The sequence below is a fragment of the Nematolebias whitei genome, chromosome 16, assembly GCF_014905685.2.
Source record: "Nematolebias whitei isolate Nwh7 chromosome 16, NemWhi1, whole genome shotgun sequence".
In the NCBI taxonomy this organism is placed as follows: domain Eukaryota; kingdom Metazoa; phylum Chordata; class Actinopteri; order Cyprinodontiformes; family Rivulidae; genus Nematolebias; species Nematolebias whitei.
In genome coordinates this window covers 14,814,207-14,838,658 of record NC_056513.1, presented here as the reverse complement: position 1 = coordinate 14,838,658, position 24,452 = coordinate 14,814,207, and the positions used below count along the sequence as shown (strand labels likewise).

Below are 24,452 nucleotides of genomic sequence, written 5' to 3'. Positions count from 1 at the left end.
AAACAAAAAAACATCCAGATGACCTGACTGAACTTCATTGTTGTTGTTTTTTTACCTGGATTATTGAGCATGAACTTTGAAGATATTAATCATTTGTAACATTTCTACAGAACTCCAATTCAAAAGATTTAAACTATTAAAAACATGTATAAGAAGCTAGTTGGTAACTCTAAAAAGAGTCACTAGAAAAAGTCAAGAAGTGAGAGCGTGAATGATTGTCATGGGTCTTCATGTGTCCCTGCGATGGACTTGCGATGTGTCCACGGCGTACCCCGCCTCACGCACAACGACTGGTGGGCATTAGTGACCTCCGCGATCAGAAAGGAAGAAGCGAGTAACGATAATGGATGAACCATCTTTTGAGTTTAATCTTTTAGATACTACAAATAGCTATTTTTAGATCATCTTCTCTTGCTAAAACTCTTTACACTAAAGATACTGTTGTTAGGACAAGTTGGCCAGTTAGTGATGGAGTGTTTACAGACCAAAAGAGAGGAGGGAAAAAAAAAAAAAGACTAGATTTAGAGTGACCCCTCACCCATCAAACTTAAAACTGATTGATTCCAGTCGTAACAAATTAATTGGTGCATCGCTAATACACATTCCTTTTTTCAAACGTTCTAGTTTCCAATCATTTTGCAAAGCTAAAGCAGTCGGTTGCTCATGAACTTAAACTAAGCTTAGAACATTGTCCAACCTAAATCTTGGCAAGAAAAAAAAAAAACACCCCTTAAATATCAAACTACCATTGTAGTCACAGTTTGTGGAAATAAATCGTGACCAATGGGTGAGATTCAAATGTCTGAAGGCAACTTTTTTCCCTATCTTACAACAGGTGTTACATTCATTTAGAATTTGTAAAGAAAACAACTAGATTATTTTAAAAAATCCATTAGTCTCAGTCAGCTGATAGAAATGAAGACTGAGAAGATAAGACGGCTGTTACTTTGATCTAGCAGCTGCCGTAACACCCCCCAACATGTCTGCTGTGATATAAAGACAACATTCGTTTGCTGCAATACAAAAGGCCATTTAGAGTTTCAAAATGTGTTCAAAAGATCTGAAAAACAGCAGAAAGGCGTCTTTCATCTCTTGAGATAAATAACTATAAGAAAAACAAAAACTTTTTTTTCCTGTGCATTTTGTTAGAAAATTTAGTTTTGAAAGTTTGAAAAGCGATGACGGTGCAGAAAAAAAAGGCAAAGGAGGTTTCTGTAGTTTTTGTAGCATCCAACACTTCATGTCAAACTGAGCCAACTTTGTCTCAAAAAAAAAAAATAATAATAATAATAATAAAGGAGTGTTTAGTGGTTTTCCAGCCAAGAGGGACTGTCCACACCTGGCGTTTTCAACTTGATGTGGAACTGCTTGAGTGTCTGTTCCAACTGCTGCTGGTTCCCAGCATAATACGCAGCTATGGCGTTGTGGAACAGGATGAGCTGGTTATGCAACACCTTCACCTGTTAGGAGCAAAGTAAAATACGAATACCACACTGTTTCAGAGAGGATAAAAGAAAAATGAATAAATCTATGATGTACAACGAAGAACGAGCGGTTGAACGACCTTGTTCTCCTCCAGGAACTTCAGCTTTACTGACACATCATTTCTCATCCGTTCGTACTTCTCACGGTGGACCTGGAACTGCTGCTCGGACTGCTGGATCTTCGGCATGCTGTTTTCATCACGTGGCCCCAGATTCAGCTCCTCCAAGTCAGTACGGTATGCATCATACTCCACCCTGGAATTGATTTAGTGTTCAGTTATATCATATAAATTAGTGTGTGCGCGTGCGTGTAGGCACTTTGTTATGTGTTGGAACAGACACAGTGATGTATCAAATAGAAAAAAACTACAACATCAGAAGTATAATTATTTGAATATTTTGCTTACAACATCAGAAAATGTAAATATGTTAAACATGAAAAACAAACACAGATAAGATTTGAAAACCTAATTGTTAATTAAAAAATATTCATGTTTAACAACAATGTAGTTGACTCAAGATATTAAGTATTGGTAGTTTCTAACGTAGAAAAATTGCAAATTTGTGTATGCTTATTTCTGAAGAACTTGCAGAAAAACAGCTGAAATGAGCTAAAAACATGCTGAAATGCACCTGAAATGGAAGAACTAGCCTAAATTAGCAGAAGAAAGCAGAAAGAACACATATTTGCTGAATTAGGTTTAAATAAGCAGAAATGAGCATAAAAATTAGGAAATCAGCTAAAAAAGGCTGAAATAAAAAAAAAATTGCTGAAAGTTGCTGAAAATGTAGACAGATACTTTAACTGCCAGAAAGAAAGGAGCTGAAATTTGCTAAAAAATGTGGAATTAGTTGAAAAAGCTAAAATTAGCATAAACAGCTAAACAGTAGCTGAAATAACTGAAACTAGCAAAAATAAGATGAAAGGAGCATAAGTTGAAATTAGTAGAAAGAAGTTATTAGGCTGAAAGATGCAGAAATGAGCATAAAAAAGTGAAAATTATTTGAAAACAGCTTAATTAGTTTAAAAATGCTAAAAAGCTAACTGGAAAAAGTAAAACAAGCTTAAATTGGTGGAAGAAAGCAGAAAAAATGTGTTTGCCCCATTACGCTGAAAGAAGCAGAAATTAGCACAAAAAAGTGGAAATTATCTGGAAAAAAAACGAGATGGGCAAAAAAAGCTTAAAAGTAGCTTAAAACGCAAAAAAAAGCCTAAATTACTAGAAGGAAGTGGAGAGCACATTTTTGCTGAATTAGGCTAAAATAAGTTTAAATGAGTGCAAAAATGTGGAATTAGCTGAAAAAAAGCTAAAATTTGCATAAAACAGCTAAATAGTGGCTGAAATAGTAGAAAAAGCTGAAACTTGCAGAAAGAATCTGAAAGGAGCATAAAAAGCTGAAATTACCAGAAAGAAGTTAGAAGCACGAAAATGTTGAAGTTAGTAGAAAGAATCTGAAAGGAGCATAAAACAGCTGAAAAAAAATCAGCTGAAATTAGCTGAAAATATATCTGAAAAAATGTTGAAGTTTGCACAACGAATCCGAAAGAAGCCGAACCATAACAAAATGTGAAAGGAGCAGTAAAAGGTTGTAAACAGATCTAAAGATTTGAAGGATGTAAAATGAGCTCAATTCATTTTCTATGAGAAAAAAATGGCAGAAAAGGCTAAATATTCAAAAAATCTAAAGTTGCACCAATACCAAAAGTCAAAGCAGGATTGTCCTGAAAGAGCTGAACGTTTTGATATATTTCTTGAAGTAGTTTGAAAACTGCGGGACGAGAATCGTGCCAAAAGATGTACGGAAGAAAAAATGGATCACAATAGTGTGAATGCTTCATAAACATTCACACAATAAAAGATTCCTTTTGTAGTCACGTTCATTTTAACCTTGGCATAAATTATGGATTTAGTAAACACTACCTTGCAGCTTCATACTGTTTAATGTTAAGCATGGTGTCTTCGATGGTTTTGTCCACAAGCGTGTCAACACTAGAGATGAAGAAGTTGATGGCAGCCAGCAGGGTCTCTCCATTTTTGGACAAAAGTTTTTGGGTCTCGGCGTTGTAACCAAACTCCTCCTGAAGAAAACAATTATTGAAAGTGAATCGTATAGTGAAAACAGAATTTATCAAACTTTTTAAGTTTAAAACTTTTACACAGAGTGATGATACTTTAGTATTACAACCAGTGCACTGAGTGTATGAGTTTTCCATTAAGACCAGTGAAGGTTATCATTTCAAAGTCATCCTGATTTAAACTAAACCTCGTAATTCAATCATGTGTTTATGTTGCAACTGCTGGCGACCAGACGGCAAACGGCATTTGTGAGGGAGTTTTAAAAGGTCTAAAAACATTTGCGAGGGTTCTCAAAATCATTGTATGAGCTGCAGAATTTATTTTATTTTGTCAAAATAGTCATTTCTGGCTTCTCAAACCCTTCTTAATTTCGTTTCAGGCATCTCCAACTTGTCGAGTTGAAGAATAGCTACATTTTGACACCTGCACAGGGGTGGTGCAGGCTGCACAGAAGTCTGATGGAGTCAGCCTCCCCACCATCAGACATCTACACCTCCAGATGCAGGAAGAGAGCCGCCTGCGTCATGAAGGACCCCACTCACCCAGCGCACACACTTTTTGCCCCGCTCCCCTCAGGCAGGAAGTTGAAGAGCATTAAGTGGAGCTAGAGGTGTGGAACTCTGTTACCAAAAGGAGCCAAATTTTAAAAACTATGTCCGAGCCACTTTCAGCTGATACGTTAACTCGAGTCAGATACCAGATATCTTTTCTTGGTTGCAGGTTCATCAACAAGAGTTTGATCTGTCTCATTTGACAATCTGTTGCTCTTTCCACATCAGAATCAATAATGACAATGATCCAACCGTCTTTCTGGCTTCAACATTAGCCAGCTGGCAAGAGAAGTCTATACTAAATGATGTATTCATCAGGGTTTTTTAAAGAAAAAATGAGAAGAGATACAATATTTTACATTTAAATGATCATCTTGGGGGAACCAGATTTGGCCCGCAGTCCTTGAGTTTGACATATTGGAGCTTTGACACTTTACCTGTGCTGCTGATTTCTTACCCATAAGCTGCTATATTCATACCACCTGCTAACAACAGGCTCATGTTCAGTTTTGTTGTTTTAGTTTAGCACATACCTTAGATCCTTGTATAGTTTTTTAATATACTTTATATTATTGCTATTTTTGGGTGCAACTGGGACCTTGAGTACACAATTTCATACCACCTCATGCACCACATGTGATGCAAATAACAAAAAGTCACATTGAACCTTGAATCTGACAAACAAACAAAACAAACAGAGGAAACAGCCCTACAAGTTCATGTCTAAAGCCTACACAGATGATGAGTTTAAAACGGGTCCAAATCAAACTTCATTTCAAACGTTTACTCAAGTGGCGGCAGCTGCTAAAATGCATACAAAGCTGGGCGAGACAGATATGTGACAAATGTGGGCAAAAAATGTGCACAGCTTTTGAAGCTGCTCACATGAAGATATGCTACGATTTTCAACAACTTGCTGCTCAAAACAGACACACACACATTCAATTCATTCAGACTGAAATTAAATATTCACCCATTTTCCAGCAATTCTGAGTCACAGCCCAGTAAGATCCCTTAAAGTTCACCGGAATTTTGCTCAGTAGATTTTAACTTATTTTTGACAAGAGAAAAAAAAATTGTAATAGAGGTCAAATTAAATATCACAATAACACTGTATTGTTTTGCTTTGTATCACAGAAAACCTAATCAGCTTCACTGGTCCTGAAACTTTAGACTCACGTGGAGTTCTGGCGACTTCAGACTGAGGTCGGCGAAGGCATCACCCAGCTGCCTCTGAGTCTGCATTATCAGAGACAGCTGATTGGCCAGCGTTTGAGCCAACTTGATCACACTTTGGTACTTCCTCTTGTTCTCACGGAGCTGTTCAATTTGTGCCTCCAGCTCTGGGTCAACGGTCCTCGAGCCCCGGCCCAGCTTCTCGGACAGGATCTGTCTGGTACACTGCGGAGGACAGCAGGCTTACAAACACATGTACACTCTCACTGGTTAGAATTTAAATAAGAATATTAACTGATGGGGGTTTTGACTGTGGTGAGTAATGGAAAAGAAGCAACATGAGGGAACAAAGTGAAGACAAAAGAAAAAAGTTATAACCAAAAAAACAACACATTTGTTGTTGTGTAAGTAAAAGAAGAAAGAGGAATAATAAAACTGAGGGAAGAAGACGAAGGTAGAGGGCCAATATAAAAAAATAAAATAATTAAATCAAGGACAGCAGGTTTACTTTATACGTGTTGATGCTCCACTTTCTCACAAGGTCCAGTTTTTCCATGGCTGGGTTCTTTAAGTCATCAGAAAGGACCACTGCTCCGCTCGCTGGCTGAGCTTTAACTGTTCCTGCACAAATAAAGGTTATTCCGTCAGCAAGTGATTGAATTATTAAAGAGTGTGGAAAAAAATATAGTCTCAAAGTACAAATCAGTAATATTTTTTAAACTGTGATAACTGTCAGCACAAGACACTAACATTTAAAATAGGATGATATTCAGAATTTTTAAACCAAATAAAACTTTTACAAAGTGGATAGTCAAAGTCAGGGGATTATTACACATTTGTTTATACAGGTTAGTTCCCATTGAGCCTCGAAGACATTTACAAGAGAGACCTGTTACGATGATGACAGGTGTATTTTAATTTAAAGTAGGAGAATGTTAAAAGGCATGCTTTAACAGAGTTTAAAAGATCACCTTACACTATTTAATGGAGCGGCAATAATTGATATCTTCACTTTTTTCCATAAATATATTCAATACAAATTTGAAAAATGTGTTTATGTAAAACATGCTTAAATTAATTAATTCTATGAAGGAATAAATGGCCAATTTAATTGTTTATGGAGCTTTTTAATGAATATCATTCTACTGTTTACCTGTCCAGGTTCATAACTTTTTCTGTTTATGGTCAATTTTTGTTGCTTTCAAAGCAAGCAGGTTCCCTTTTTAATCAACTACTAAGAGCCATGGATGTTTTAGTACATTTTCTTTTCATAAGCAAATGGTGCAAACAGCAGAGCATTTTGTCTGCAGTAGGCCTGTCGCCATAAACAATAAATCGATTAATCGCATGATGAATGAAAATCAACAACCTCATTTTCATTTATCGGCTTTATCGTTTCTTCGTGTCTCTCTCTTTCTAGTGAAGACAATGGATGACAAAAAGTTAAACTCCGGTGCTCTTCACGGACCCCTCTTTTTCTCTTTAAAATCCATTTTAACCGTCCAAAATCGCGTTTTTGGATCGTTAAAAGCAGCCAAACTGAGAAGCTAAGCTATGAGCTAAGCTAACAGGCAGACATCGGGAAAAAACCTCTGTCTTGTCGAAGCTCCAAAATTCACAGTTGAAACCCGTGCCTTCGTCTAAAAAGTTGTTTTTCTCTGCAAAAAGAAGCTGAGAACTTCAAAGTCCATGCTCAATAATCCAGGTATACAATCCAACATTTTTCAGTCAGGTCATCTGGACAGTTTCTTTTTTTGTGCTGAAACGTTCCACTTTGGACTAAGCTGTTGGAGGAAGAATCAGTTTTGTATTGTGTGTTTCCTAGACTGATGAAGCCTTCCCGATCAAAGGCGACATGTTTCAGCACCAAAAAAAAGAAACTGTCCAGATGACCTGACAGAAAAATGTTGGATGCTGAGAACTGATTTATTATTAAAAGCTTTGTGAGAAAAATGCTATGCTAAAGAGCTCAAACCACGCCAAGTGTCCGCCATTTTGAGAACCAGAGAGACAGCCCATGTCACGTCAAGGGGCTTCCCTCCCATTTTTCTTAAAGAGACACGCTGCTCGCTCCCTCACCATCCATCCTTCGGTTCAAACAGTCTTATACTACCATCCAGTGGTCGAAAAAAGTTACTACACTCAAAATAACAAACATTTCTTCTTAAATTTGACAATAATTACAAATTATTGGGAGTACTGGAACATTTCCTGGTGCTCCAAACAGCCAGTAGCGATTGGTAAAGACAGACCCCCAACCCTGCCCCCTCCTTTCTCTTTCTGAAGCTGTCTGTCACAGCAGAGCAGAGACACGCACGCAACCTGCTATGTCTCCGCTCTGTCTCCACTCAGTTGTGACAGACAGCCCCAGAAAGAGAAAGGAGGGGGCGGGTGGGGTCTGTCTTTCCCCATTGCTACTGCTCAGGGAGCAGGGATGAACAGATCAGATGAGCAAATGTAGAATATTAGAGAAAATGCTAAGGTGGAAAAATAAGAGTAAATCAGTTTTTAAAAAAAGAGAGAAGCTGAGCAGGCCAGGCCACCAAGACATTTCCCGGTGCTTCCGATGGCCAGTAGCAATGGGGAAAGACAGACACCGTCCCGCCCCCTCCTTTCTCTTTCTGAGGCTGTCTGTCACAGAAGAGCAGAGACAAATTCATTCAACTTTTATTTAAACAGAAGTCACAGAGCCTCAAAGACTCACAGAACAGGTTGCGTGTGTCTCTCTGCTCTGCAGTGACAGACAGCCTCAGAAAGAGAAAGGAGAAGGCCCCTCGGCGATCCCTGCGTGGGCCAGGCCACCGGGAAATGTCCTATTGCTCCCAATGGCCAGTCCGCCCCTCAACACAATACTCTGGTTGGTCGCCTTCCAGTCAGCCAATTGTGTGTCGTGTATAATCTTTCATTGAAAACCCACGAAAGAGTGAGTCTACAAAAATCTAACCGTGAAATATCGAGGGACTACTGTACATCTGTCAGCCAATACTTGTACAAAACAAAGGTTTGGAGAACACACACAAAAAAAAGAGAGACCAAAAAAGATGCACGGTTATGATTGAGGCACAGCCTGTAGGTGCAAGAAGCAGATGATGAACACAAAAGCAAACAGTAGATCAATAGATTGTTGTTGACTTTGTGGTTTAGTGACGTCTGGTTCATACACCACCGCCCCAGGTACCTTTCTCAGCCTGACTATCGCTGGAGGAGCGTGCCAGGCAAAGAGCAACAGCGGAGCTGGGAGCTACGGGTGTCACAGGAGACGTGGGCACGCTGGCTGATCCTGGGAGATATTCAAAGCTATGATTTATTAGTACAGCAGCCTAATTCTATGAAAGTAAAAAAGGGGGACGTTCCCATTCGTGTAAACTCAACACGTGCATGTGTTTTTCCACTATTATAGTAGTTCTAATGTTCCAGGCTGAACATGTTAAAATTAAAGGCTTTCCTCAACCAGAGAGAACAACACGGAAAACAGCCATGGCAACACTGAAGTGAGCAGGCTGCAACAGCTCTCGGTTCTAATGGGAGATTTTTATTTGCATTTGGATGATGAAAGGGAAAGGGAGGGGTTCTAAACAGGAGATCAGAGGAAACTCATTAAAACCTAATGAACTTACACATGTACAAATTTAAATGTCTGTCTTTCACTGTTCAGAGATTAATACAAAAATAAAAAGCGGTACCTTTGTAAGGTCCTGATTCAATTATGCCCTCTACTTTTGGAGTGAAGTTGCTGGAGGTGACGCCAGAATCTGAGAGGTTTAGGGCTCCTGGGTTACTGGGGTAGGAGTCCTACAAAAGAGAAACATTGCGTAGAAACAGTCACATTGGAAAAAATAAATACACACACTCTTCCTCAGCTAAACACTCCACCTGTGTAAAAGGGATGCACCAGTTATAGTTTGATGAGGTTAAATTACCCCGGTGACTAAAATAACTCAGTTTCTGTAACAAACCTTTGAAATTTTCACAAATATTTGTGGCTGCAGCATCTTAACTGCCACGGCTCGAGTGTAAAGCAAACTGGACTGACAATAACTTCACTGCACACCCCTTTCTAGCATTTACAGAAATTAATTTTAAGTGGCACAGCTATGCTGGCATTTACAGTAATGGGTGCCCAGTTTCAGTCCTATAGGCTATAGGCTACCAGATCGCAGAGGTACAAGCTAAAAAAAAATAAGACCATGAAGGTTGGGAGGGACAGAGGAGATAAACGTGTGAATGCTTATTATGCTTATTATATTCACACTATTGTGATCCTGTTTATATTTATTATTATTATTATTATTATTATTATTATTATTATTATTATTATTATAACTACTTTATCTATTCTGTACGTTTTTTGGCATCTTTCTCGTTTCACATTTTTTGTGCCATTTCAAAAAAATCATAAAAATAAAAACCTTCAGCTCTTTCCTGCTATGACTTTTGGTATTGGTGCAACTTTAGCTTTTTGAAATATTTAGCCTTTTCTGCCACTTTTTGCCTCATAGAAAATGAATTGACCTCATTTTACATCCTTCAGATCTTTAGACCCGTTTTCAACCGTTTACTGCTCGTTTGACATTTTGGTCTGGTTCAGCTTCTTTCAGCTTCCTTCTGTAAATTAAAAACAGAATTCAGCTACTTTCAGCTAATTTCAGCTGTTTATTCAGCTGTTTTGTGTACCTTTCTGCTTTATTCTGCTAACTACAACATTTCCACGCTTCTAACTTCTTTCTGCTAATTTCAGTTTGTTATGCTCCTTTCAGCTTATTTCTGTAAGTTTAAGCTATTTCTGCTATTTCAGCTACCATTTGGCTGTTTTATGCTAATGTTGGCTTTTTCAGCTAACTCCACATTTTTTGCACTCATTTCAACCTTTTCCAGCCTAATTCAGCAAAAAATGCTCTCTCCACTTGCTTCCGACAATTTAAGCTTCTTTCAGCTTTTTCAGCTACTATTCAGCTGGTTTTTGTGTGCAAATTTCTACTTTTTCAGATAATTTCCACTTTTTTGTGCTAATTTCTGCTTCTTTCAACCTAACTGGGCACAATTGTGCTCTCTCCACTTCCTTCTGGTAATTAAGATTCTTTCTGGCGTTTCAGCTACTTTTCAGCTACTTCTTGCTAATTTCAGCGTTTTTAGCTAGTTTACTCATTTTTGTGCTCATTTCTGCTTATTTAAACCAAATTCAGAAAATATGTGTTCTTTCTGCTTTTATCTGCTTACTTAGGGTTGTTCTTCCATTTCACCTACATTTCAGCATGTTTTAGCTAATTTCAGCTGTTTTTCACCAAGTTCTTCAGCAATAAGCATGCACACTACATTTTAGCAGGAAATGCAGTTTCTCTACTTTATGTTCCAATTTGTCTTTATAATAACCAACATTTTGTCAATTAATTTCATATTCTAACTATGGTACATGTTCTGTGGACCTTTGTGAATTTTAATTGGAAGCCCTCTATAATAAACTCAGTTCAGAATACCAACTTTATGCAACAATTCTGCTGCAAATTTCTGTTTTAAGTTGATCTTGGGAGAGAAAAAAAAAACAATGAAATATATTTCAAATAAATGTCACCATCTTTCAACAGAAAGATATGGGAGAATATTACAAACAAATAGTAGGTTTAACTTTTCAATGACTTAAAAACCGTTTAGAGACATGTTCTCTAAAGCCTCTGATGAAGCCCTTACCCTCTGGAGTACTTTGTCCGGGCTCTGATCCAGGTCTCCATTGCTGGTGACTGGGATCTCAGCTGCTGAGCTTCTGTGGGAGTCTTCAGCCATTGTGCTTTCCTGCAGCAAGGAGGGCTAAATGAAGCAGGCAGAAAATTCAGGATGGATGTTTTGGGATAAAAAAGAGTAGTAGGCTGCCATCTTGTGGACACTTATGTAGTGACAAATATAGACCTAAAATTTGATTTTAACAATAAAACATTGTATTCAAAAGACAGCTATATTCAACACAAAACATTACGACAATATCAGATGTTCACCAGAATATAGCAGTTAATCATAATGTCTAAAAATGTCATTCAAACTGTTAATAACTACAAGCCGGTCTGTCCATCTTCACGCCTACATTTTTTTTTTTTTGTGTGTGTTTCTAGACTTGAGGAGCAGCTTTAAGAAAGTTACTTTGAACGATCTGAACGTTAACCAAGATTTTATGCAACAATTTTCATCGTACACATTATTTTACAACATAGTTTGTGTGTAATTACCAGAGTACCAAGAGAATGACAAATACTGGTTTTCATACAATAATTTTTTTCGTTGGAGTGCAGTGCACGTCACATTTGTGGGTAAAGAAGGTTTAAAGAAATTTGTTCCCGCATGAGTTTTACATATTGCGCAGCTCCATGGCAACTGCCTGAATAAACATGTGGTAGCCATTTAACTTGGGTGTTTCTTAGCAAGGCTTTAAGTTTACAATGACATGACGTCTTCTTGGCCCATACGTCATTTATTAACACTGGCCTTTTTTGTGATTGAGTTTGGAAACTATTAAAATGTTGAAACACACAAACCAAACCTCTTAACTCTACAACAACTGACTGAAAATGTATAGGAAAAAAATCCTGTTAAAACCTTTATAACAGCAAGTGAATTACTTAATATCCTATTTTGTTTAAAAAAAATACATTCAGAGCACAACCAAGCACATAAATTGTTTTGTTCTACAAGTTTTTTTAATGCATTGTCAGTGAGGTCCAACAGAGTATACCAAGTCATGTGGACTATTAAAACCTATCCATCTTATTCCAGGGGCCTCTACTGTATAAAAGATTATGGGTACAACTTCCTGTCAGACAGGAAGTAGCAGTTAGCATTGGCTAACCATGGTAGCAGAGCACGGACCGCGGTTCATTTGAAAGTGCATTCAGTTTAGCAGAAAAAAACACTGTTTTTGTTTTGTTCACATTTATTTAACAACCGTTAAGTTTACTAAAATAGCCGTGCAGAGTTCGGGTACCTGCTGTGTTCACGGCTGCACGAACAACCGGACAAAACTAAATCAGTGGCTACAACAACAGAGTTTTGAACACAAACCCAATACAAAAAAAAAATATTCCTGTGAAAAGCGGTATAGTTTCCATCTCCTACATACAGATGAGGAATTAAGACGAATGTGGCTGAAAAATGTGAACTTGAAGAGACCACCCAGAATGCTGTGTGTGAGCTCATTCTTTGTGGACAAACGGCCTACAGAGGAAATCCTACTTTGTGGCTGGACTACAATAAACCACCGGAGAAGAGACGCCGGATCCTCAGAAGGATTGAAAACAATGTGACGAGAATATCAGGTGTGATTTCAAGTTTATGGAGGTCACAGCATTATAGTATTTGTTGATCTTCAGTATTACGATTTTCTCTGCAATTAACCCAAACTCAAGACTTTGGTTGGGCTCTGTATGCTTTAATGTAAATAAGATTGTTTCCCACCTCTTTTAACAAAACGTGACTTGACTTTATTACTGTGTAGATACTAATACACCTCAGAGCTTTTTAGGTTGTTCATCGCTTCACTGTTTGAAGAAACCAAGTTAATGTAGCTAAATATGCTAGTAGATGTAATCTGCAACTGCTTCTTCAGGTCGTCGTCCATCCCTCATCTGCAGCAAGAAGCGGTATGATTAATCCAAATAATCGTTTGTATTTTGTTTGGAGAAGGATAGTTGTTACAGAAGTTGACCCTGTCTTGGATTTAATAAATACTGACAGTCAATCTGAAACCCTTACAGTTGCATCGTTGTTTTCAGCATTGGATTTTACCTGTTAACACAATTTCCAGGTTTTTCTGACTTCCTTTTCTGACCTTACTCGTACCTCAAGTTGCCTTTTTGGACATGCATGCACAAATCGTACTTGCCTGTAGAGAGCAGTTTACTACAGCCTCATATAAAATCAATAACGATGATGATATTGGAACGATATTGGAATAGTATCTGTATCGACAAATATCCAGATTTAGGTATCGGGACAGGACAGGAAGTGAAAAAATGTGGATCGGTGCATCATGTTTAAATTAAATCCATAATGTTTGGAGAAACTACATTAGCTCGTACTGTTCGAACATAAACAAGCGCCGGTTCTTGTTCGCGCCAGAAGCCGCGCCCATAATTTGTGCAAGGCAGCACGGGGGCTAGGAGGAATAAGGTGGATATGCTCAAAAAGTCCTGTGGGGTGTCCATCAAAAGCTCAAGAAAACCAAATATGAAGAATGTGTTGAAGACTTGCAAGATGGAACACGTGGAAGAATCGACACCACTTCAGGCTAAATAATCTAATATAATGAACGAGGTGAAAAAAATTCACCACACTGGCACAAACCTCTTTCTTGTTGGAATATTGCTCAGCAGATAACCAGGTGTGATCACATGTGGAGCTGCCTCCATTTTGTTTAGTTTTGCTCCATTGTCTGTACCTGCTTCGTCAGTGAATGATAAAAATAGTTCCCATCAGCTGAACTGCACAAATGTCAGCTTTACCGCCGTTTCACTGGCAACCGCACGGCACTTGTGTATGAAGTGAATGTGTGTGGAAAATGGCGAGTTCACTGCTGAACATCTGCATGCTGGCTCTCAGCATGACATGAGGTGGAGACAGACTGTGGCTGCACAAGTTTCATATTATGCTGCGATAAACTGGTTGCCTGTAGCTGGAGGATGATGACAGGGTTGTGCTGGTTCCAGAGTAATTTTATGACTTAATCACTGTGGACCTTGAAACTGGGACATTGACCTAATCTGTGTGCTACTTCCCGAGGCCCAGCTAAAGCTGAAGCAACAAAAAGAAACAGTGACTTTTTTGGTAGTAAATCTGAATTTTTTATTATTTATTTACTTACAATGTCTAAATAATGCAAATGGCTACTTGATCAGCAGGTAAGAGGATCCTGGTCTTGTAAACGGTCTGAGTGCTTCCACTTTCCAGAGCGAAATGGAAAGCTTATTCATGAAATTCTATTAGTAACTTTTACTGTGCCGTGTTACAGGAAGCATCTTTACTTCTGCTATTTGGTGCGTCCACCAGTTACCAAACTTCAAACCAATTTATGACCCAATGAAATATTACCAACAAACACCAGTGTCAAACCCACAGACCTAAATGGTGACTTCTTAGAGAAGTAGGTAGGATGTGACCCGAAAAACATCAGCAGTGTCGGCTTTAAAACTGACACACAAATAAATAAGTTAAATATGTAAAATATTTTAAACACAAAACTATAGAAATAAATACACCACCAAAAAATATAATTTAATTGCCAAAAGAATTAAAACTGGTCATCTCTCAGTGGAGCGTTTCCTCATCAGCTACAAGCAATCAGCTCAGAAAAAGTACAGCAAAAATGGAGACTTTGATAGTACATTTAGTGACAAAAAGTAAATATTTTTGGCCTAAGAAACGCCAATGAGAACATTTTGATCAAGTAAAAAAAAGCATTTCTGCATGTGTCACATTACATGAGTAGCTAATTTCATATGTATATGCAATACAGTAGTAGTCCCTCGAAACTTTGCCATTTGTTTATCGTGAACTCGCTCTATCGCAGTTTTTCAAAATAAGACTGGACATGACACACAAGTGGCTGATTGATGGATGAACCACACGATGGGCATAGAATTTTTATTTAAAATAAATTATTTTGAATTATTTAGCACCTGCTGCACCTTTGTGCAGCCCTTACTGCTGCAGCTGATCAGCTGAACTCCATGCGGAGCATAGAAGTGGGCGTGGCCAAGAGCGCTTGCAGGTGGCTGAGAGCAGCGAAGGCAGGGAGCTGAAATCATGACATTGTGCCCTTTTAGAGCATTTAGTTTAGAAACATTGTTTAGAATATTGCAAAAGTATGGGAAGGGTTTAAAATGTCTTTATACTAAAATAAACTACTACTTACTACTTGTACTACAATTCCTACGTCGCAGTTTTTCATTTATCGCGGGGCTTCAGGGTACGGATCCACCGCAATAAACGAGGGACTACTGTATTGCTTTTAATTTGCTTTTACTTACAAAATGCTAAAAAAAATGAACAAAGTTTTAGTTTTAAGTAGTACTACATGGTTTTGGAAGACATGCAATAAGTGATAGTAAGTTTCTTTCAGCTGCTCCCTTCTTTAGGGGCGAACTCGCATGAAAGAAGTGGCAATTGTTTTACGCCAGATGCCCTTCCTGATGCAACCTGGGCTCGAACCCGCAACCTCAGGATTAGAAGACCACAGCACTGTCCACCAAGTGACCGCAGCCACACACATGCAATAAGTGACTGTTGAACATCGAAATAATAGAGCGTGATCATACTGGTTTTTTCCCTCTCCTTTCTCTCATCCCAACATAACATTGTACTTTAGCATTTTTGTCAATGTCTCCTAAATTTGGTGCAAGTATTTGTGGTAGTGTGCAGACCTGTCGGAATAAACAACAAATCAATTAATCGCATGATAAATAAAAATCATCTACCTCATTTTCATTTATCGGCTTTATCGTTTCTTCGTGTCTCTCTCTTTCTGAAGACACTGGATGACAAAAGGCTCAACTCCAGTGCTCTTCACTGACCCCTCCCTTTCTCTTTAAAATCCATTTTAACCGTCTAAAATTGCATTTTTGGATCGTTAAAAGCAGCTAAGCTGAGAAGCTAAGCTACGAGCTAAGCTAACAGGCCGACCTCGGGGAAAAAAACCTCCGTCTTTTCGAAGCTCCAAAACTCACGGTTGAAACCTGTGCCTTCATCTAAAACAAGTTGTTTTTCTCTGCAAAAAGAAGCTGAGAACTTGTTTACCGATTTTTTATTTAAAGCTATGTGTGAAAAATGCTATGCTAAAGAGCTCAAACCGCAACGAGCGTCCGCCATTTTGAGAACCGAAAAATAGGAACGAGAGACAGCACATGTCACGTCAAGGGGCCTCCCTCCCATTTTTCTTAAAGAGACGCTGCTCGCTCCCTCACTATTCATCCTTCAGTTCAAACAGTCTTATACTGCCATCCGGTGGTCAAAAAACTGTACTACACACAAAAATTAACCAACATTTTTTCTTAAATTTAACAATAATTAGTAATCATGTATTGTCAAATTTCAAACAATATTATTGTTTATCGCAATAATAGACAATCACCCAGCAAAATGTGTTGTCATGACAGGCCTAGTAGTGTGGACCTGTCTGATTTACCAAATATATTACCTGCATACTGAAACGTGGCTACCCTTCAGCCAAGTTTCAATGTTAAAGATAAAAAAAAACATTTGGTGTGAAACTTACTATGTGTATAGTGAAGCTGACTCATTAAGTCTTAAAGCTTGAAGATATTTCAAAAAGATACAGTAACTAGCCCAAAAACATACAAGTTTATAATCAAGGGAAAACTAAGGGGAAAATGGAATCTAGCAAAGTATGACTTGATATGAAGGCAACAAAAAAATTCTAGGGACGCAAAAGGCAGTGCCAGGAGAACAAACCATCACCACGAGTAGCAGAAAGGAAAAATATCTCAAATGACTCAAAAATAGGGAACATGTTTCTGAAGAAAATGAGCTGTGAGGAAAAACACATCAATATGTTTGTAATAAAAGGTGTTCTGATACAAGTTCTTAATTCAGGACTACATAACATCTGCTGTACACGTCAAACTTAGAGCTTCTTCAGCTGCAGTTCTACGAAAACGCCAACAGGATGGGGCAACTATAATGACAATCTGAACTTTGGAAAATATCTTTACATTTTGCTTTGATCAACGTTTGTCCAACAATGTAAACAGAAGTTTAAATTTAGTGCCTGAAATTAGTGATTGGTTAATGTGGCTTTAAAGGTCCAATGAACCGCCAATTATAAATGCATCCATCCATCCATTATCTTTACCCACTTCTTCCTGTTCTGGTCACGGGGGTTGCTGGCGCCCATGTCCAGCAGTCACTGTGCGAGAGGCGGGGGACACCCTGGACATGTCTCAAGTCCATCACAGGGACACAGAGACAAATGAGACGAACAACCAACCATTCACTCTCACTCACACCTAGAGACAATTTAGAGTTACCAATCAGCCTAACATGCATGTTTTTGATCTGTGGGAGGAAACCGGAGTACACAAAGAAAACCCACACATGCATGGAGAGAACATGCAAACTCCACCCAGAAAGGCTGAGATTTGAACTGGCGACCTTCTCACTGAGAGGCAACAGGCTCTACCAACTGCGCCACCGTACCGCCATTATGAATACAGGATCTGAATGATAATACAAGCAAGTATGGTAACATGGCTCTACGTTCACATGTTTATCAAAGACCTGGCCTGCAGGTTTACCAGTGTGTCGTGTGACAGACATGAATACTTTAGGGCCATAGGACACCCTCATGAAGGCTGATAGAAACACAAAGATCTGCCTCCCTGACAACATACTGGAAACAAAACAGGTCTTGATGGGCCGGTCTGTCCAAAAAAAAACGTGCTGTAAAACATGACACCCGTGTCAAACTAAAGCTTATTTACGTCTAAATTATTGTGTAGTGCAACACCTAACAAGGAGAAGACTGAGACAACCATCAGCAGATCATAATCAGATCTCAGAGCCAAACCGATCACACTCACCATCTGCAAACAATGAGCAGAACAACTTGTTGAACAGTGCTAACCTACTGGAGCACGAACACAATAGCTAAGTGGCTCGGAATTAATCAGGCATGCGAACAGACAAGGTAGTTTGTGAATGCACAGTTTAGTATCCTGGATACAAGCCAGCATGATGTGGGAGAGATGGATGATAACAATGAGCTGCCTGTCCACCTCTGTGGAAAACCATGATTTTCAATCATGCTGCACAACATAAAAAAATATACTAAAAAACATAGCTCAAATGATGATTCTAATGATTTTTCTATACACTGCAGGCAATAAATGTGAAGCAGAACGTGGATAAACTCTCTGAAGAACTGTACATTCCAGAAGCACGAGAAATGTGGGACTGCCAACATTTTTCCAGTCAGGAGTCCAAAACTCGTAGCCAGCCATGTGACTCTAAAAACAAAAGTTAGGAGCTGTACGCAAAATAATCATACAGAGAAATGTTTCAAATTAACATTATAAAACTTGTAAAGAAGTGAATACTTACATATGGTAGAGATGACATCAAATGACACTTTGTGATATAGCACAATGCTTAAATGTTACACAGTAATAAACAGCAGAGATAAATGCATCAATCACTTAGCAATGAGCTAGAGAAAGAGATGACATCTAAAAAGGAGCCTTCATTACCTTTGCAAAAAAAAAAAAAAAACCAGCACATGAGGCAAATCACAGAGCAACACGCTAATTAGCACAAGGCCACCCACCAAGATCAGGTTTTCTATGAGTTGCAGCAAAGCATACCGAATCTGAAGAAACACAACCAACAGAGACAGACACAAACGTCACACTCTAGCTCAGGTTTGCATGTTTTTTTCGGATCATCAAATTCAACCCAATGCGTTGATTATACAGAAAAGAAACCGCCACCACCCCAGCAAAACGGGGGGGAAAAAGGCGAAAAGAGCAAAGCGCAGAGCAAGGCGTTGATTTTTCAACTTGAAGGTAAACATCACCTTTGTTTCGGAGCGAGATTTTCCAGTTCCCTCCGGCGTTTCGGACGATTCAACGCGGTGTTTTGCCTCCTTGCCTACGCTGCCAGAGACTGCACTGACACTCTGACTACCCTCACCCTGAACATCCTTCTCAGGAGATCCTGCACGGTCTTCGTCACTGTTAATGTCAATGTCGTACAGTACGTCCTCTCTGTCCTCTGCATCTCTGCTACTGTCTACACTCTCTGGAGTCAGATCCCCACTTAAACTCTCTTTTGCTTTATCAGCCTCCTCACAATCCTGCTGAGGGTCCTCGGCTGAGGTCGTCCCCGACTCAGCCTCAAGGCTAATATCAGACATACCTGAAACAAGACAGACAGGATAGTATGAAAAGGTTCTACAAGCCTTCCTGACTTCTCACCGTCTTGCGTTTGTGCTTGTACAGAAACAGATCGTATATACTGTAGACTAGAGAGGAATGAAACTTAAGGTCAACTTTGTTTATGGTGCATGTTACAAATCCTGAAACATTCAAATATCTACAGAAAGAAACATCAGCCCATTTTCCCCTTTTAGGACTAAAGATGTAACAAATACTAACACTGTAAAGGTTCAGTTCAGAGCATTTAAAGTGAGGTTCCATTGAATGATTGTGAACAATAAAGAAAGAACTCCTTGAATTGGCAATTATTTGATTTTTCTTTAACTTTCGACTTGCGGTGGAATAAAGTTTACTCGCACAAAGTTCTGCAGCTGATAATAAAACGGAGGTTTTACGTACACAGACGCCAGGGATCTGGATATTTTTTCCTTTTCATATACCAACTTGGAGGGAGATGCACAAATTCTGCCAGAAAAGCTGAGCTCACCCATGACCATAGTGTCCACTTTGTAATCCTTTCAAAATAAAACTACGAAGGCTGAAAGAGGCTGGGCAGCTCAGTTTTTTTTTGTTTGTTTTTTTATCTTCTTCAGAAGGGTGGTTTTGTAAAATGCACACCAACTGGAAAAGCACCAGAAACAACTTGGCAGTGTCACTAACAGGTGCCAGAGTTATTTTAAAAAATGTTTTTGATGACAGCCTTTGGTCTTTTATTTTGCACATTTTAATTTGATTTCAAATATTCAACAATCACTGCCCATTCCTAGCAGACAGCTAGTTTGGAAAAAACAAGAAGACAAAAAAAAAAAGGTTTATTTATGATGAGCTAATGGCTGGTCCAAGAGGGACCAAAACCAAAGTGAACTGGTTAAAATAAATCCAAACTCAGACATTTCATAGTAGTTCATGTGAAGGCCATTTTACAAACCTTTGAACCTGTATCAGTTTTGCATTATACGGTAAATCTGCTAAAAAATATGATATGCTGTCAGCCTGCACTGGAAGTGCTACAGCTAGCCACTGCTGAACATCATCTGTGCTTCCAAATACAGTAGACCCTCGCTACTTCGCAGTTCCACTTTTGTGGACTCGCTCTTTCACGTGTTTTTAATGTAAGATTGTGCACGACACACGGTTGGCTGATTGATGGAAGGTGACCAAGCAGAGCATTGTGCTGAGGGGCAGACTGGCCATGGGGAGCACCGGGACATTTTCCGATGGCCTGACCCGCTCAATGATTGCCATGGGGCTGGACCAAAGGCTTGGTTCGGGTCACGCTCGATTATTTTACATAAACAATCCATGCCGCTCATTCAGGTATCTGCCTCACTGAAGCTCTCTGAGCAGTAGCGTTGAGGCGGATAACAGAGTGAGCGGCATGGATTGTTTATTTAAAATAATCAAGCCCTACCTGAACTGAGCCTTTAGTCCAGCCTCTTGCTGATCATTGAGCAGGCCAGGTCACCAGGAAATGTCCCGATGCTCCCGATGGCCAGTCCGCCCTGAATCCCAGATGCCGATTGGCTCAGTAACCATAACATCAGTCTATCTGCTCTCTTTCGCTATGCACTTTTAGAGCGTTTAGAGTTTGGAACATTGTTAAGAACATTGCAAGTGGGTGGGAAGGGTTTATAAAGCCTTAAAATATATATAAATACTAAAATAAATATAACATCCCTATTTAGCTGATTTTCACCTAGCGTCTGGAACGTAACTCCGCGATAAGTGAGGGACTACCGTACCCATGACATTCTAAAACTACAGTACAACCATGAAATGCAAAATTGCTGGTGATATAAAGTTTAAAAAATAAAATTTGCCTGAATTGTACAATATTTTAGAGCTTGTACTCATTTTAAGTTAGCAGCAGACCACTAGGGTCTTCAGCCCACTTGGACTAGCAGTCAGATTGTCAACGTGGCCAAATAAAAATATTAGTTTAAACTGGGGTGGTTCAAAGTGCTATCTACAGCAGGTTTCTTTCTTTTGTAACTTTTGCAAGTGTCATCACAGAAAGCAAACTTGCATGAAAGATTTGGCTAATGTTTTCTGTCGGATACCCTTCCTGAAGCAACCTGGGCTCGAACCCACAACCTCAAGACTACAAGACCGCAGCACTGACCACTGAGCTACCACAGCCTATAGCTGTCTACAATGAGTAAACAGATTAATTACACAACCTTCATATAGAACCCTTCCTACAAAATATTGGAAATATCCCTTTAAAGTAATATAGACATGGGACACTTTGGCAAAAAAAAGTACATGGAGATGGATAGTACAAAAACCTAGACACATCCATGCAAAACATTCCAAGTACTTCCTTTTATACAAAATGGGAACGACTATAGAAAAGATGGCTGCCCTCTGTAGAAAGGAACTCTGAACCCCTACAGAGGACATCCCAACGCTCCGTTTGGCTATAATTTGGGTTAACTTATCCCTGTAAAGCAACACAGTTGCTCTCGGGAATAATCCGAGACAGTTCTATGTTGATAGGAGCGGTCACCTATATTCACTTCATAAAACTGCATAAAAGAAGAACCCAGTTTTCAGTCCGTCCTTGGTGTGTAACGTGGCCAACCTCAAATAAGAAAGTCAGCTTTTCAATTCAATTCAAAAAAACTTTATTAATCCCAAAGGGAAATTATTTGTTGTTGTAACTCGTTATCCTCATTTCATTAAAAGATGTTATTGATACTGATGGCTGTAGACAGGAAGGATCTCTTGTAAAGGTCCATCCCACAGTGGATCCTAAGAAACTGGCTGCAGATGCCGTCCGATCTGTCCACCCAGACTCGGCTGGCCTCTCGGTTCCTCCGGGCTGTTGGACCGCCCCAATGCCGGGCAGAACTCCTCCCAGAGCGATGGCCACTCCTCCCAGCAGTCTGCCGAGCTCCTCGTCGCTGCAGACAGCCAACTGTAGGTGCCAAGGTACAATCCTGTCCTTCCGCTGTCATGAGCCGTGTTTCCTGCTAGTTCCAGGATCTCTGTGGTCAGGCACTCGAGCACAGCCAGCAGGTAGATGGGCATGCGTCCACAGAACATCCTTTTCAACTCATTTGAGATTTGGGGCTGTAGCTGAGATATTATTTGAGCTTTTGAGATGTAAATCAGCTGTTGGTTGTAGAAAACTGCCTTGTTGCCATGGTTACGCATCATAACAAATGTCCAAAACTTAAAAAGTTTCAGTAAAAATCCTTCCAGCTGCACAGCATTTGATACCAGAGGAAACAATCATCCAAAAAAATGTGATTTACATCCAACAAAAGAGGAATTAAAGTTTCCAAACGCAAAATCTCAGAATGAAAGTAACAGAGCTGCTCCAACATGCAGCCACCTTGAGCGGCGCGATTCTAGAACAATTCAATTCAATTCAAAAATACTTTATTAATCCCAAAGGGAAATTGTAGCTCATCTTGGTTTCATTAGAGTCGTTATAGATGCTGATGGTTGTGGGCAGAAAGGATCCCTTGAAGCAGTCCGTCCCACAGCGGACTTAACTGCCGGTTTCAGGGGTCCTCCCACTGTCATGAGCCACGTTTCTTGCCACCTCCAAGATCTCGGCGGTCAGACACTCGAGCACTGCCTCCAGGTAGACGGAAATGCATCCATGGCACCTCCTTTTCAACTCCTTTGGGATTTGGGGCTGTAGTTGAGGTATTATTTGAGCTTTTGAGATGTTAATCAGCAGCTCCCAATAGTAGAAAACCACAATGTTGTCATGGTTACGCATCATAACAAATGTCCAAAAGTAAAACAGTTTCAGTAAAAATCCTTCCAGCAGCACAGCATCTGATACCAGAGGAAGTAATCATTCGAAAATCTCTATTTACATCCAGAAAAAAAAGAGTAATTAAAGTTTTCAAAAGCAAAATCTCAGAGCTACTCCAACATGCAGCCACATTGAGCGGTGCGATTCTGGAACTGCTGTAAAACATTGAAAGCACAAAAAACATCCCCACCGATATGCTAATCAGTGAAAAAAGCTCTGCATAGATAAACTACAATCTGTGTAAAATTAGGACTAAAAGAAAATAACAAAGACCTTTGTAGAACCTAAGGTCAAAATGTGCTCCATGACTGTGTGTATACAGTATACTGGTGGTGTGTTCAAGTTCAGCACCAACTTCTTGACTTTAGTTCCAATACTTTCACATGAAATCAAACCTCTATTATGGTCAAGTCTTAGGCTCACCCTTTCTGATCTAACTTTAAACACCCCAGTTACCTCCAACCATATCTATACACAGTTTTTGCTCCCAACATGATAACAGATGAATACTAAGCTTGTAAAAGTAAAAGGGAAGTTGACAATGAGTAAATACACAAAGAAGGCTTTAACCCTTTGTGCTCACAAACATAACATGAAATCACTATGTGATTAATAAATGTAAGTATATTTTTGTCTACTTTGCTCTGTTAGAGTCTTTAGCTAATCTGCATGTTTACAGAGAAATCTTGGGTTTCAGCATGGTTTGGAGTAAATGGTAGTTATAACTTTGCATTTGTGTCAATGTCCAGGACTCAACCATCAGCAAGAAAACGTGACTGACTTTTATTGTGTGTACACACATTTGTGTTGTATATTACTAGTAACGTGTGAACATTTCTCATTCCCTTCTATGTAAACTCACATCCCGGAAAAGCCGTCAGGTTGAACGACTCACCTGTTGCAGCAATTAGGTCACGTGACTTACAAAGAAGGCGTCTAGAAGTGATAAATAATGCTGTTTAAAGCTGCTTTCGTGCACAGAATTTGAGTTAAATGCACGGCTAAGCAACCGCCAAGCCGCATCTTAAGTTGGAACGAAACTATTCACTTTGTTTGCTCCTGTTTGCTCCTGAACGCCTCACTCCGTCAGTCGTTTACGTTTAGCTTACACACTTTACAACACCGGCAGCCAACCAAAATAAGACTTCTAGTCTAAAAATCCACCGATGAAAGTGTCACATGAGTAATTCAACGCTACAAGAGAACGATGAGGTCATTACCCAAGTGCGGATGTGGCTAACTATTAGCCGCTGCGGTAACTAAATCCTCTGCCGTGCCGCTGCGCCACCCTTGACGTTTTCTGGAAAGATACTGCCGCGAGTGCTGGTGATGCAAACGTTGCATAGATACACCACCGAGTTGTTATCAGTAGTCCTGAACGCCGTCTGACCACACCAGACGTGACGTTTGGACCCCGGAAAGAGTTACAGTGTTGCCTTAAGCTTATCTGTAAAATCTAG

The 24,452-nt window shown here is 39.4% G+C and overlaps 1 protein-coding gene across 1 annotated transcript; it reads right to left on the bottom strand.

Annotated features, from left to right (window-relative positions):
- Positions 1 to 1,304: 1,304 nt before the first annotated feature.
- arfip1 (ADP-ribosylation factor interacting protein 1 (arfaptin 1)) lies at positions 1,305 to 24,452 on the bottom strand. Its single transcript, XM_037690293.1, has 9 exons — positions 24,213 to 24,452; positions 18,857 to 19,197; positions 10,975 to 11,091; positions 8,973 to 9,081; positions 5,798 to 5,910; positions 5,293 to 5,514; positions 3,407 to 3,564; positions 1,565 to 1,739; positions 1,305 to 1,460 (listed from the first exon to the last, which is right to left on the bottom strand). The coding sequence occupies exons 2-9, from the start codon at positions 19,193 to 19,195 to the stop codon at positions 1,305 to 1,307; spliced, it is 1,389 nt and encodes a 462-aa protein (XP_037546221.1). The 5' UTR covers positions 19,196 to 19,197; positions 24,213 to 24,452.